Genomic DNA, 14,198 nt, shown 5'->3' with positions numbered 1-14,198 from the left:
AAACAGTTATCTCAATATCTCTTTATAGTTAATTAGTAAAAACAAAACTTACATCAATTTCTTCTGGGTCTTTTGTCAAAGCCATCTTTACAGTGGTGGAGAAAAAGTTGAATACAAAGCCGAGTTGACGAATTCACCAGGGGCTTCGCTCACAAATATTTGAATATACACTCTTCCAACATCGTATCCAAAAATGTAAAATCTTTTAAAAAATTTAAATAAAAAAAGAGCAAAAATTGAAAGCAAAACGGCAGATCTGAACGATCTTAAATACAATACATATGTTTTTTTTTCTTTTTTTCTTTCAGAAATAAATTAGAAAAGCTGAAGAGCCACAGTTCTCTTGATGACGAGTTATTGTCGTTGTCAACACTTAGTCTGTGTGTGTGTGTGTGTGTGTATCGATGTAGCAAGAGGCACAGGAGGTAAAAGGGAAGCAGGAAGAGGAGAGGCAGTCGCCGGGGCCCCTGGTGGCCGTTGAGGGGGCATAGGTGGGGTGTCCCTTGCAGAGAGAGGTGCTGGTTTAAGGGGACGGATATTGTGTTTTTCTTAGACCACCTGGCACTCACTCGAATCCCCGTGGACCCAGTAGCAGATCTGGGCATATTTGAGAGGCGTTATCCTCACCGCCACGTTGTAATCCTGCTGCATCCCGTTCCCGTTTACATCCACCCACTGGTGACCGGAGAAAACCCCAATGATCTTCCTGGTCCACTGCTTCTTGCCGGGCTCTTTGAGGCGGATGTAGATCCCGGAGCCGCTGGAGCCGGGCTTGGCGTCGCAGTACTGGTAAAGCAAGTCGTTGGACTCCTCCGAGACGGAGCAGAACCGGTAAACCAGGTTGCCGGGACGGTCGTCATCAAAGCCAGAGAAGTGGATCCTCCCGGCTGGGAGCTTCTTCACCGAAGGGATAACACCCAGATCCATGTGCTTGACCTTTGGGGATTTCTTCAGCTCCAAAACAGCGTAGTTGTAATCCGCAGTCAGTCCATCAGACACACCTTTGAACCAGCCCTTCGGCACCTGGGTCTTCTTCACTCCGGTCCACCGGAACGAAGGTTTCCCTGATTCCGCACTTCGCCGACTGCGGCTCTTTCGACCTTTCCCTTTCCGGTCCCCTTTCCCTCCATTATCTTCCTTCTGGTCCACTTCCTCTTCGTCCTTGTCTCCCTTCCTCCGCTTGCCCTTTCCTCGGCCTCCTCTCCCTTTGCCTCCTTTCGCTCGTCTGGACTTCTCCTTCAGAATACCAACGCGCAGCTTCTGCACCCCGTCCAGGTAATCCGTCCCGTCGTGGACGCAGTGGGCGGCGGTGAGCACGTGTCTCGGTGACACGAGAACCCCGGAGCATCCTGTGGAGATCTTCACGGAGGTGGAGAAGGGATACTTGGTGGAGAACTGCTTATCTGAGATGCTGAAGCGGGTGTCGGTGCCGTAGACCTCGCGTTTGCGGCGGGAGCTGGACGAGATGTTCCCGGGCAAGGCGGTCACCTCGTTGAGGCCCTGCAGGGAAACTGAGGTAAAGGTGCGCGAGCCGTTCTCGTACACCGTCTCGTAGGACAGGAACTGCTCCAGGTCGCTCAGGGAGCTGGCGGGGAGGCGGCGCTGACACTCGATCCCACAGGTGCCACTCAGCTCCGGCTGAGGATGGGCTGAGAAGTTTGGGTTGCTTAGAGGCACAGTGCGTCTTGTTCTTAGCAGAGGAACCTTCCACTGAGGCCAGGTGTACTCGTCGTCCACCGCATTGCCCTCAGCAGCTATAGCCACCACCACAGCCAGCACCGTCACCGGGAGCAGCACACACAGGGTCATGGGGCCCATTGTTAAGTTGGGCCTGGCTCTGGAAGATAAAGAAAGAGAGGAAGACTTAGGGACACTTTGTAATAGAGGTGGAAAGACTCAGAGATTCATAGATTGAACGTATTCGCTATCCACTTAGGTCCAGAATGAAATATCACCGGAACTTTTGGATGGATTTACACGAAATATCCGATCTTTAACCTTTCCTCTTGCACCTACAATTGGTTTGTGCTTACTTTTTTTAAAGTGAGCTGTCTGGTCAAGTATAAGATGGATTGCCGTAACATTTAGTACAGGTACCCGTGGTGCCCAGAGGATGATCCCCTAATTATCATCTTGTCCCACCACCACGTCAAGGCTTTTCTTTATCCAGTGAAATATCTCCACATACTAAATGGATTGCCACTACATGTGGTACACACATCTATGGTTCCCAGAGGATGAACCCCAATAATGTTCGTTGTCCTCGGAGATTTGTTCATGCGCCGCCATGGGGTCTGTAGTTTTAACTTACTGGAGTGACATTACATGGCACACATCCATCTGTGTGCCAATCTCTTCTGGCACATCTGACATTACCTCTAACATCATCTTCAGACTCTTTGCCTTATTTTAGCTCAGTAATCACATCACCATCAGATATCAGCATATGTTTCATCATTTGTTGATATTATATGATATTGCTTCTGCAATCCGTTGCTTCCTTTTGCTCCGCAAAAGACTCGTCAGCTCAACAATCTGCGACCGTTTTCACGTCATGATTGCAAACACCTTTCTTTTTTCTATTTGGCTTGTGACATTGAGGATTCTGCGACTCTTGCTTGAGTACTAGGACACACAACGCTTCTTCTTTGGAGTCCTAAATCGGCTTTAAACGAATGCAACATGTGGGAACACTCAGACTCCCGTGAGCTGAGATGTTGAGGCCTCCAGGTCGAGAACAAATAAACACAGACCCCATGTATGGCCACAGGGAGGCAATGCAGCCCAGGATATTAGAGGCATCTGCTGCGTGACAGCACAACACACTCATTATTGTCCAGTTTTTCTTAAAAGAGCTTTCCTACTCATTATGTACGGAAAGAAATATCTTTCTCTGTGAAACATATAAAACATTAGCCGTCGTGTGGTTGAGAGGAGATCCTCTGAGTCTTGCTTGAGGATGAACCCCCGATGCTCTGAATGCGCTGAGACAGTGGCTTGGAGGTTTGCCCCAATGGTTAACCTTCTCCTGCAGTAATGACCATATCTGGTTTCCTTCACTCCACTCCGCTCTTCGTCGTGGACCGCAGACAGCCTGCTGCTTCTAATGCTTCTACTGGACGAGTGCGCCGCCGCCAATAACCCTGATAAAGCTTTAAAACATTCAGCAGACCATCACTTAACGACAGAGTCGGAGGGTTGGGTGGTGAAGTCACACATGGGGAGAGGAAAGCATTTGGCTGTCGTTCATTGTGGAGCACTGAACAGTCGATGTCCAACAGAAGTCACAGTGATTGCATTCACTTAGTCTTTTTTAAGGTGGTTAGCTGGTGGGTGACGGACAGACTGCCATCTGGGGGATCCACCGTGTAGCTGACACAGTCCACAACCACACAATCCCCATCAATGAGATGTAAGTGCAGAATGAAAATGACTGTGCCTGCTTTGCAGCATCTCCTTTGGACCATTTGAATGCATCATCCTCTTCCTCTGCAGAGATAGTCCTCAAAGCACTTTTTTTTTCTTTTTTAAAGTTGAAACTTCCAAGAATACTTTTTTATATTTCTATTTTCTCGGCCAGCATGTGCATTGTCATCCAACTGCAAAGGAGACCGCTTCGGCTCGAGTTGACCACGGAGTCCAATAAAACGTGCCCAGTGGCCAACATCTAACCAGACCATAGCAGACGGTGATAAAACACAAGCTGTAAAACAGCCTCAATAAATGAGAATACAAAAGTGACATTAGGTTTCTGTTTCGGCTTCACGGTCCCACCGCCAGACGCAGACATAACACACATCTAGAAGAGAGCCTACAATTATATTCAGCATAAAGTGGAAACTGATACGCTGCCATCACGCTCTTGGTCACGGACTCGTTGGAGCAGTTTTTCCACTGCAGTCAGCTGAACAAGAGGCTGAGCCCCCTCTGCATCCCACAGAGGCACCCAGGAGGCAGAGTGACCAACGGGTGGCGCTATATATGTGCACAAGTGTCCATCTCCAAGTCAAGAGTCATGGATCTCCTTCTGTCGTCATGTTCAATGAAAGAAATATTCATTGTTTCATTCATTTTAAGAGGTTCACACGACGTCTCCCAGTGTGACAGGCAAGGGGAAAGACACTCTCAGTTCTTAAAAATAATGTGCAAAAGAAAAGTCTAATTTAAACAAAGAATTTTGTCGTAAATATCAAAACCGAGTCTCTCCTCACTTTTAAAAATTAACAAATAACAATATTAGCTTCGCAAGTAAATGCCTCGTCAAATTAGATATACAATCCAATGTAAAGAAACTACATCTGTAATTCCACATCTGCTTTATGCTTTACTTGGAAAGAATATGGACAATAATAATTGCAAAGCAACTTATGCAAACTGTATATAAAAGTATTTCTGATTTAAGAATTGATAAAAGTCTGTAACACAAACAAAAACATCTCTCAAATCATCGATATAAATAAGGAATATTGTGCACCTTAATCCAATAAAAAAGATAACACTTCCCCATGGTTCCTTCAAGGGGTCGCAATAATGAAAGCAACACATGACAAAGGCTTCCTACCTGCTTGCATCCGATTGATGGATATGCCAAATCCGCAATGTATTGTTTGTTTTCCCTAGAAATATACAAATATGATCTCAGTAGACAACACACGATGTGTTACTGCATCCCAGACGTCCTGGTATCAGCAGGGCGATGGCTCCCTTCTCTTCATCGCGTCTGCTGAGAGAGAGAGTGAGAGAGAGAGAGAGAGAGAGAGAGGGAGAGTCACAGCCGCGAGCGACGCTCTCTGCTCAGGCTGCACTTGATGCTGAAGAAGGAGGGAGGGAGGGAAGAAAGGAAGGGGAGGAGGAGGAGGAGAGGGGGAAACAAAATATATATCTGAAAAGGATTTTTTTTAAATTTCTTTCTTTTACTTGTGACAAAAGCTGTCCACATATGGGTGGGACCAGACCGGCCCGTTGTAACTAAAGGCTGAATTGGGTGAAGTGAGTGGTCTATTCAGACCCCTGGGAGGTGAGCCGGTGTACAGCGGGAGGAGAGCGCCTCAGTCAAAAGACCTTCAGAGCTCTGTGGAGGAATTAGTTCTGCCGCTGCCTCCACAATAGAGTCCCGGGCGTTTCCATTCTGGGCCGTGCGAGCCTCAACATCTGCAGCACTTTTGAGTCCAGTAAGGTGTAAACACTAGCAGTTTGTGTTCTGTACCTACAATGCACACACATTCTGAACAGAAAGGTGATGACCTTTCAAAGAGAAGACATGCAATCATTTAATATAAGAATACAAGGGCATTATGATAGACAACATGTTGTTGCTCATGTGCAGTAAAACCAGCACAGGGGGATGGAGCCTATGGGGACCTGGACTGCTCACGAGGCAGTAGCCTATACCAGGAGGACAGACACATAACTTTTCTAAAATGTTTTAGTTCTGCTGGTAAAATATACTGTACATTTTTACCTGAGGCTTCCAACAATCATTCTCATCAAACAGTGCGAGAAGCTTTTGAGGAATCACTTCCCCTTTCCTTCAAAGTTCCGTTTTAAAACATGGAGAATGTCACTCGCTCCAACAATTTAGCATTGTACTCATTGTCGGTGAGCTATAATGTTTGGACAGACACTTCCTCTTTGCCCAAACATTGTGCCTTGATTGACCACAATGCATTTTGACAACCTTCCTTTCGGCCAGAGATTCAGGTTTGGGGAAAGCTATTCGGGGCTAACCTCAAAATGTACATTACTCCCACGTATGATAAAGTACTGAATGAAGACGTTCAGTCGGTTTGTAGTTCCCTGGTGCTGCCTCACCAATGCAACACGTGTCACAGGGCGATAACCTGATGGGACCCAAAGCACGACTCACAAGACAGAGGTTACAAGTAATCGTCCTTTACCGGAGTACCGGCAGGAAGAGAACCGGCAGAAACAGGGAAACACAGTACAGAACGCCGGAGAGCTCGGTGGGAAAAACACAAGACAATCTGTCAGAGGACAAGTGAGGGGACCGAAGTAGAGAGGGACTCATGAGGAAGATGGGCTGCAGGTGAGACGGGCGTGAGGACCAGGTGAAGGGAACGAGAGTGAAGAGGGTGTGGAGCCGAACTGGGACAACAACCTCTCGGTTTGGGGAAGAAGTCATGGGCCGACGGTGGAAGGACGCCACAGTGACTCGTGGATGTCTCGATGAGCCAAGAAAAAAGCACTGAAAATATGTGTTTAATAATGGGAGAGAAGGAGAGAGAGAGAGAGAGAGAGAGAGAGGAGAGAGAGAGATGGAGGGGAGAGGAGAAGGGAGTGTGATGACACACATCTGTCTTGAGGAGGACAGGATCTCATTGGAATTTGAACCTGATCTTTTGTGTAATCACTTCTGTCAGTCACTTTGATTTACAAGAGGCTTCTACAGCAGACCACTGGCTGTAAATGTACATCAGTTCTCAGAGAGAGAGAGAGAGAGAGAGAGGACTTGGGTGGGCTGCACACCTGACCGACATGTTGGTATCCTGATGGACGCTCATCACATGGGCACCAATCGCATTGTGTTGGGAATATGAGCTTTGTCTCTCTCTCTCTCTCTCTCTCTCTGGGTGTGGTCCCCTCCTTCAGGCGTAGCACATTAATGACACTCCTTCATGTTAGGGGCTTGACCTTCTGGCCAATGAAAACATACTGTTTGGACTGTGTCCACACTGTGGTCCCTCGAGTGCCGTTTTTTTAGTTTTTTGTTGCCAACTCATATTAAGTTATGCAGAAGGCCACGCCGACTGTGGGAAAAGAAGCGTTGGGCATGTGACATCACCCACAGCCCTGTGAGGAGACTCTTTGTAGCTCCGCTTGGGTTCACCACCCACCGCCATCCTCTGCAATTTACTGAAGCCACAGCGTCTCAAGTATTTAGGCAAGGAGCCGGGAGGATGAGCATGTCGGAACCACCACAGCGGAGAGGTCGTCCACTGGAAACATGTGTGGGGGGGGCTCGTGTCCAACTCTCGTGGCCAACGTCTAGTGGCCATTCATGGGACTGCAGCTTCAGAAACCCGTAGTCTGACCTCTACTGACCTCTATACTAGTGCTATGCAGCAGCTTGATGAGGGGGCCCCTGTTTTATTTGTCGGGATACACACACCACGGTGAATACACAGTCCTGCCAATGGTTCCGCACTGTTCCAATGGTTCCACACAGTTCCAATGGTTCCACACTGTTCCAATGGTTCTGCACTGTTCCAATGGTTCCGCACTGTTCCAAAATAAAAAAAGACTTGCACATGTTATATCCTCTGTTGCTCTCCTGAAGGTTTCTTCCCTTTTTTCCCCCATAAAGGGTTATTTGGGAGTTTTTCCTGATCCGATGTGAGGTTTTGGGACAGGGATGTCTATGTGTACAGATTGTAAAGCACTCTGAGACAAATTTGTGAAAATGGGCTATACAATTACTGAATTGAATTGAATTATATGAGGAAGGACACTGAAAGAAAACAAGGTACCTTTAAACTGGGCAAACACCGTCCTTTTCTATTTATCATGGACAGCCGACCAACATTTCTGACCTAAATACCTGAAATCCAACCCATCTTATGGTTCCACACTGTTCCAATGGCTCCACACTGTTCCAATGGTTCCACACTGTTCCAATGGTTCCGCACTGTTCCAATGGCTCCACACTGTTCCAATGGCTCCACACTGTTCCAATGGTTCCACACTGTTTCAATGGTTCCACACTGTTCCAATGGTTCCGCACTGTTCCAATGGTTCCACACTGTTCCAATGGTTCCGCACTGTTCCAATGGCTCCACACTGTTCCAATGGCTCCACACTGTTCCAATGGTTCCACACTGTTTCAATGGTTCCACACTGTTCCAATGGTTCCGCACTGTTCCAATGGTTCAATGGTTCACTAATGGCTCCACACTGTTCCAATGGTTCCGCACTGTTCCAATGGTTCCACACTGTTCCAATGGTTCCACACTGTTCCAATGGTTCCACACTGTTCCAATGGTTCCACACTGTTTCAATGGCTTCACACTGTTCCAATGGTTCCGCACTGTTCCAATGGTTCCGCACTGTGCCAATGGTTCGCACTGTTCCGCACTGTTTCAATGGCTCCACACTGTTCCAATGGTTCCGCACTGTTCCAATGGTTCCGCACTGTTTCAATGGCTCCACACTGTTCCAATGGTTCCGCACTGTTCCAATGGTTCCGCACTGTTCCAATGGTTCCGCACTGTTCCAATGGTTCCTCACTGTTTCAATGGTTCACAGGTGGCAGCAAAAACTGCTAGCTCGTAAACATGAATTTATACAATGGGATATAAATTAAAATAAATGTTATATGAGGACAGAAAGATAGCAGGGTACCTTTGAACTGCCAACACTGTCCCTTTCTATTTATCATGGACAGCCGACCAACATTTCTGACCTACCAGAAAACCAACCCAAGTCAGGTTAATTTATTAACATTTTGGCCTCTCGTGTAAGATCTTCATCTGTACATTGTCTGCGTTGTACATGTGCTTCATCAGTGCCTTGGTGGGAGACCTGCAGCATTCTCTAACACAGAGAAGGGAGAACTTGAAACAGCTCTACAGGCGACTAGTGAGTTGCACTGTTCCAATGGTTCCGCACTGTTCCAATGGCTCCACACTGTTCCAATGGTTCCACACTGTTCCAATGGTTCCGCACTGTTCCAATGGTTTTGCACTGTTCCAATGGTTCCACACTGTTTCAATGGTTCCACACTGTTCCAATGGTTCCGCACTGTTCCAATGGTTCCACACTGTTCCAATGGTTCCGCACTGTTCCAATGGTTCCGCACTGTTCCAATGGTTCCGCACTGTTCCAATGGTTCCGCACTGTTTCAATGGCTCCACACTGTTCCAATGGTTCCGCACTGTTCCAATGGTTCCGCACTGTTCCAATGGTTCCAATGGTTCCAATGGCTCCACACTGTTCCAATGGTTCCGCACTGTTCCAATGGTTCCGCACTGTTCCAATGGTTCCGCACTGTTCCAATGGTTCCTCACTGTTTCAATGGTTCACAGGTGGCAGCAAAAACTGCTAGCTCGTAAACATGAATTTATACAATGTGGGATATAGAATTAAAATAAAAAAGACTTGCAAATGTTATATGAGGAGGGACACTGAAAGATAGCAGGGTACCTTTGAACTGTGCCAACACTGTCCCTTTCTATTTATCATGGACAGCCGACCAACATTTCTGACCTAAATACCAGAAAACCAACCCATCACCCAGAAGCCAGACCTTCGGTCGTTCAGGTTAATTTATTAACTGGCAGATTTTGGGCCTCATTCTAAAATGAGTCGTGTTCGTCCAACGCGCGGTTAAGATCTTCATCTGTACATTGTCTGCGTTGTACATGTGCTTCATCAGTGGCCTTGGTGCTTCACTCTTAGGAGACCTGCAGCATTCTCTAACACAGAGAAAGGGAGAACTTGAAACAGCTCTACAGACGACTAGTGAGTTGAAAAATAAATGGTACGCCAGCTGCAATATTTAATAAAAACATCATGGCCAGCTGTCAAGGAGCTGTGTTTGTTCTCTTTCTTTTTCTTCACTGTCTTTCAGGTGCAAATGGTCTGGGGATCCATGAATCATGTCAATGGTCACCTCCTGAGTATTGTATTATTATTGTGTCCTTGGCAACATGCTCCTCATCTCTCAGAGGACACACCACTGTTACCACAATCCTCACACTTGCAGACACACAAAAAAACTGCACAGTAGTAGTTCCTGTTTCCAGTTAAGATCAAGGTCAAAGGTCACAGAAGTGGCGTGAAAAGAGAAAAATAGAGTGAGAGAGATGCCTCTGCTCTCGGCCCTGTGGCTTCCAAAGAGAGAAGCAGAGAGGGATATTCCTGGTAGGGGGGGGTGCGGTGCGGATAGAGGGGCTTTTGTGCCGGCGGCGCACCCCCACGGGAAGTGCTCCCTTTGCGCTCTGCCGCGGACGATGGATGCCTATTGGTGGGAGCTAAGTTTTAGGAATTTCATTAGTTGTGTTTGGGTGTTGAAGATGAGGCCTTGTCCTTCTTCACAGCAGTAAATCTGTAAATGGGCCCTGAAATGGAGTGCCAGTGAAGGTTTTAGGGGGACTATAGCCTTCGCGTTAACTTTCATCTATGAGCAGTCTCGACTCACTGTATCTCATAATGCTGCCGCTGAGTTCTTCCTCTGGACGTGTGGTTTATTATGTTTAGTGATGGCGAGCTTCCTGATTTGTGTTTCAAAGCTTTTTTTTTCAATTGAAACTCTATCTGAAGCTGAGTTTCACTGGACCACGATCCAGACCTCCACAATCCATGAGACAGATGGAGGTAGAGAGCAGGGAAGGGGGGGGGGGGGGGGCGCATCAGCAGGGCCATGGCAGGAGTCATCAGACAGTCCATTGTAGTCCAGTGTAGTCTAATGATTAGACTACACTGGACTACAATGGACTGGGATGGACAATAGACTCTATTCCATCCCAGTTCAGTTCAGTGCAGTTTAGTCCATTTCAGTCCCGCCCAGTCTAGTCCAGTCAAATCCAGTCCAGTCTAGTCCAGTCAAATCCAGTCCAGTTAGTCCAGTCCACTTTAATCCAACCCACCCAGTGCAGTTTAGTCTGTGCTATTTTTTCACGTTCTCAAAAGTTATGGATATCACTTGGTACTGTTTGGAGTACCGGCTCGATGTTCCACGCGAGCACTAAAACACCGCAGACTACTGATCGGTCAGAGAGAATCATGAGTATATGCGACACGGGTCAGCCTGCATAGAACCAGACATTTAAAACAAATAGCCAAGCTCTACTTTTAATTTTTTAAACAATGGCAGCCTGCATATTTACGTTGCGCACTATGGAGGACTTAAAATGACTTATGTATAAATAAATAAATAAATAAATGCATGAATAAATACAAGAATAAATAAATAAATGCTTAAATAAATGTATAAATAAATAAATAAATACAAGAATAAATGTATAAATACAGAAATAAATACAGGAATGAATAAATATAAGTTGTAACTCAACAGGACATCATTAAATAAATGTATTTCTACATTTCTGTATTTCTTCATTTAATTATATCTCTATTTATGTGTCCACACGTATTTCTTCATTTATTTATGTGTGACATTTATGTGTCCGAATATTCAAATGAGCTGGGGCGGTCCGAACCTCATTGTTAACCCTTGTGTTGCCTTAGGGTCATTTTGACCCGAATCAATATTACACCCTCCCCCCGCATTAGGATTAATTTGACCCCATTCAATGTTTAATGTCGGTGTTCTTTCGGTAGTCAACAAACAAACATAAAGTGCTTCACACTTAAACTTGGAAAACAATATTAATTCTAATAATTTTCTGGAGGTTTTAATTGCTGGCGTCAAATTGAACCCAAAGGGTAAAATATGTTAGTAAATATAAAGGTAACAGGAGGGTGAAACATTGAATCGGGTCAAAATGACCCAAAGGCGGGGGGAGGGTGTAATATTGATTCGGGTCAAAATGACCCTAAGGCAACACAAGGGTTAAACAGGATTGGTCAAGTCGGGGAGCAAGACAGAAGCAATCGATCCCTAGCACTTGGACCTGTAGACGAACAGTGTTTATAATGCATTCTTGTCTGTACATTCTAAATACTACTGTTGTTGAGTCACGGAATCTAATTTAAGGATGTTTTCAGCCGATAAGTTAGTAGTTTAAGCATCAAATCTGTGGTCGGTTTCTCGAGATTCAGCCTAATAAGGATATGCGACGGAGATTTGAGGTCCTGTCATGGGACCTCTGAGCTCCGGAGCTCCGGGCGCTCAGCGCGCTGTGTGGCCGCCGAGAGCAGCCTGATCTCGGCAGGACTTTTTGAAATGCTCCGCTGGCTCTGACGTCTCCGTAGCGGCTAAACATGAGATATAATTAGGTTTTGGAGGATCTAAAGAGAACAAAGAGTTTATTATTGATTAAAAGATAACGTTACGTCAATTTGACTGAGGGTTAAGATTCATAACTTCATATTGTAGCGACCCTGGGTCAGGAAAGCTACGTGACGTTGTATAGTTATTACCGTTTATTCGTAGCCTACGCCAAACAACAGTGAACACCGCAACATTCTACTCCACTGTAAAGTATTTTACAGTGAATAATTGGAGTAAATTCATGAGCAAGAACAGTTGATGTGGTGACGTCACAAGACCAGAAAGACCGTCCTGCGTCCTCGAGAGTCTGGACTCCCAAGACCAGACTCCAAAAGAACACGAGTCTGTACTCAGTGCACTTGGAATTGATAAACGGCTGAAGTCAAAAAGCTGTCTAGGCTAACTTCTGCTAACGGTTAGCTGAGCGAGCCAACTTCAGCTTCATGTGCCAGGCAGAAGTAGTCGAGGATAACACACCAGGTGCATCACACTCCTGTGACCAATCATGCTTTAGACAGAGGTTCGGACCGCCCAGCTCATTTGAATATACGGACACGTAAATGTCACACATAAATAAATGAAGAAATACGTGTGGACACGTAAATAGAGAAATAAATAAATGAAGAAATACAGAAATGTAGAGATATATTTATTTAATGATGTCCTGTTGATTTATAACTTATATTTATTAATTCCTATATTTATTTATTTATTTATACATTTATTTAAGCATTTATTTATTTATACATTTATTTAAGCATTTATTTATTTATACATTTATTTATGCATTTATTTATTTATTCCTATATTTATTCATGCATTTATTTATTTATACATAAGTCATTTTGAGTCCTCCATAGCGCACAGCCGTACCATGCAGTGGCATTAGAGGACCTCGTTGGCCTCTTCATTAAAGGATGCCTCCTCCTCCTCCTCCTCCTCCTCCTCCACACAGACCACACTATAAACCAATAGGGAAGGCTGAAGTGACCTGCAGTTCACTTCCACCGGCTTTATTTTGACAACTGAATGGTCTTTTAGCTCCGCTCCACGCCAAACAGACCGCCATTGATATGATAGGACTCTCTACCTCACTAACTCTCACACATACACACACATTAATACAGTATATATAGTAAATATATATGTATACACAGTAATGGGACAGTTGGCTAAAGGTCTCGCTTAGATCCACATGCAGTTTATAACCTTTTTTGATTGTAAATATTTGGGTAAATGGCTGGCATGCCAGCTTTCAGAGCACAGACTGTGTGTGATGAAAGGCCGACTGGAGTCACACGTGATTCCTTTGAATCTAATGTGCAAATTAACAGGCAACCACAGTCCTGCTGCAAAGATGGACTTGTGAAAGCAGGTCAGTACCTTTCGAGAAACACTTAACCTTTCAAGGAAGTTACGTCTATGCCAAAGATTTTGAGATTATGCTTGATTGCTCTCTTTGACGTCGGAGGCTTGTCACCGCCCCAAATGATGGAGTCCGAGCACCTGGCATGACGTGTTCAACCACACTGAGGGTTAGATGGAGCATGAGAGCGACGGACAGATCGCTTCCGTCTGTGATGAAGAGGGAGCACCAACCTGTTGATCGACGTTCCAAACCTCACTCATGGTCCGGGCCTCTGATTTGGATTGCATGTCCCATGTGGCCTGCATAGCAACGTCCTCGTCAACCCCCAGGAAAAGCTGGGGGACGTGGGTTAGGAAAAGGTCGAATGGGCTATCCGGACCCTGATAATCACGGAGTTCCACAAGGTTTTGTGCTTGGACCAATTTTATTTACCTTATACATGCTTCCTTTTGGGCAATATTATCAGGAAACACTCCATAAACTTTCATTGTGATGAAGATGATACTCAATTATATCTATCGATCAAACAAGAGGAGACCAACCAACTCGCTAAAAGTCTTGAAGACAAAACATCATGGATGACCTGCAACTTCCTGATGTTAAACTCAGACAAAGTTATTTCACTCCTCCTCAGAGATCAGTTATCTGGGGATGTGGTTTCTAGAAAATACACATGTGGTAGTCTCCAGCCACATTAACAGCATATTAGTTACTTAAACCAAAGTATTCAAAAACGTGACATTTTGATAAATAATATCTCGATTTGCAAAGTCAGAAATCAAAGCCCCAAATTAGTAATCCATAGAATAGTTAAGGTATTTCACTATAAACCACAAATGTCAACCTGCCGAGGGTGGTGAAGGAAACGTCAGAGCGTCACCAAAGTCACAAGCATAGATCCTCTGGGACCATCTATCC

At 45.3% G+C, this 14,198-nt stretch overlaps 1 protein-coding gene across 1 annotated transcript; it reads right to left on the bottom strand.

Moving 5' to 3' along the window:
• Window positions 1–487: 487 nt before the first annotated feature.
• prss35 (serine protease 35) lies at window positions 488–4,700 on the bottom strand. The gene is made up of 2 exons (XM_056444107.1): window positions 4,562–4,700; window positions 488–1,837 (listed from the first exon to the last, which is right to left on the bottom strand). Exon 2 carries the CDS (start codon window positions 1,816–1,818, stop codon window positions 550–552), a length of 1,269 nt encoding a protein of 422 aa, XP_056300082.1. The 5' UTR covers window positions 1,819–1,837; window positions 4,562–4,700; the 3' UTR covers window positions 488–549.
• Between the last annotated feature and the right edge of the window lie 9,498 nt (window positions 4,701–14,198).

This window comes from Pseudoliparis swirei, chromosome 22 (assembly GCF_029220125.1).
Source record: "Pseudoliparis swirei isolate HS2019 ecotype Mariana Trench chromosome 22, NWPU_hadal_v1, whole genome shotgun sequence".
NCBI lineage: Eukaryota > Metazoa > Chordata > Actinopteri > Perciformes > Liparidae > Pseudoliparis > Pseudoliparis swirei.
This window is presented reverse-complemented; position numbering and strand designations above follow the sequence as displayed.

What these genes read in the sequence shown, in the direction of transcription:
- prss35 (XM_056444107.1), bottom strand. Translation starts at nt 1,818, where the DNA reads ATGGGCCCCATGACCCTGTGTGTGCTGCTCCCGGTGACGGTGCTGGCT.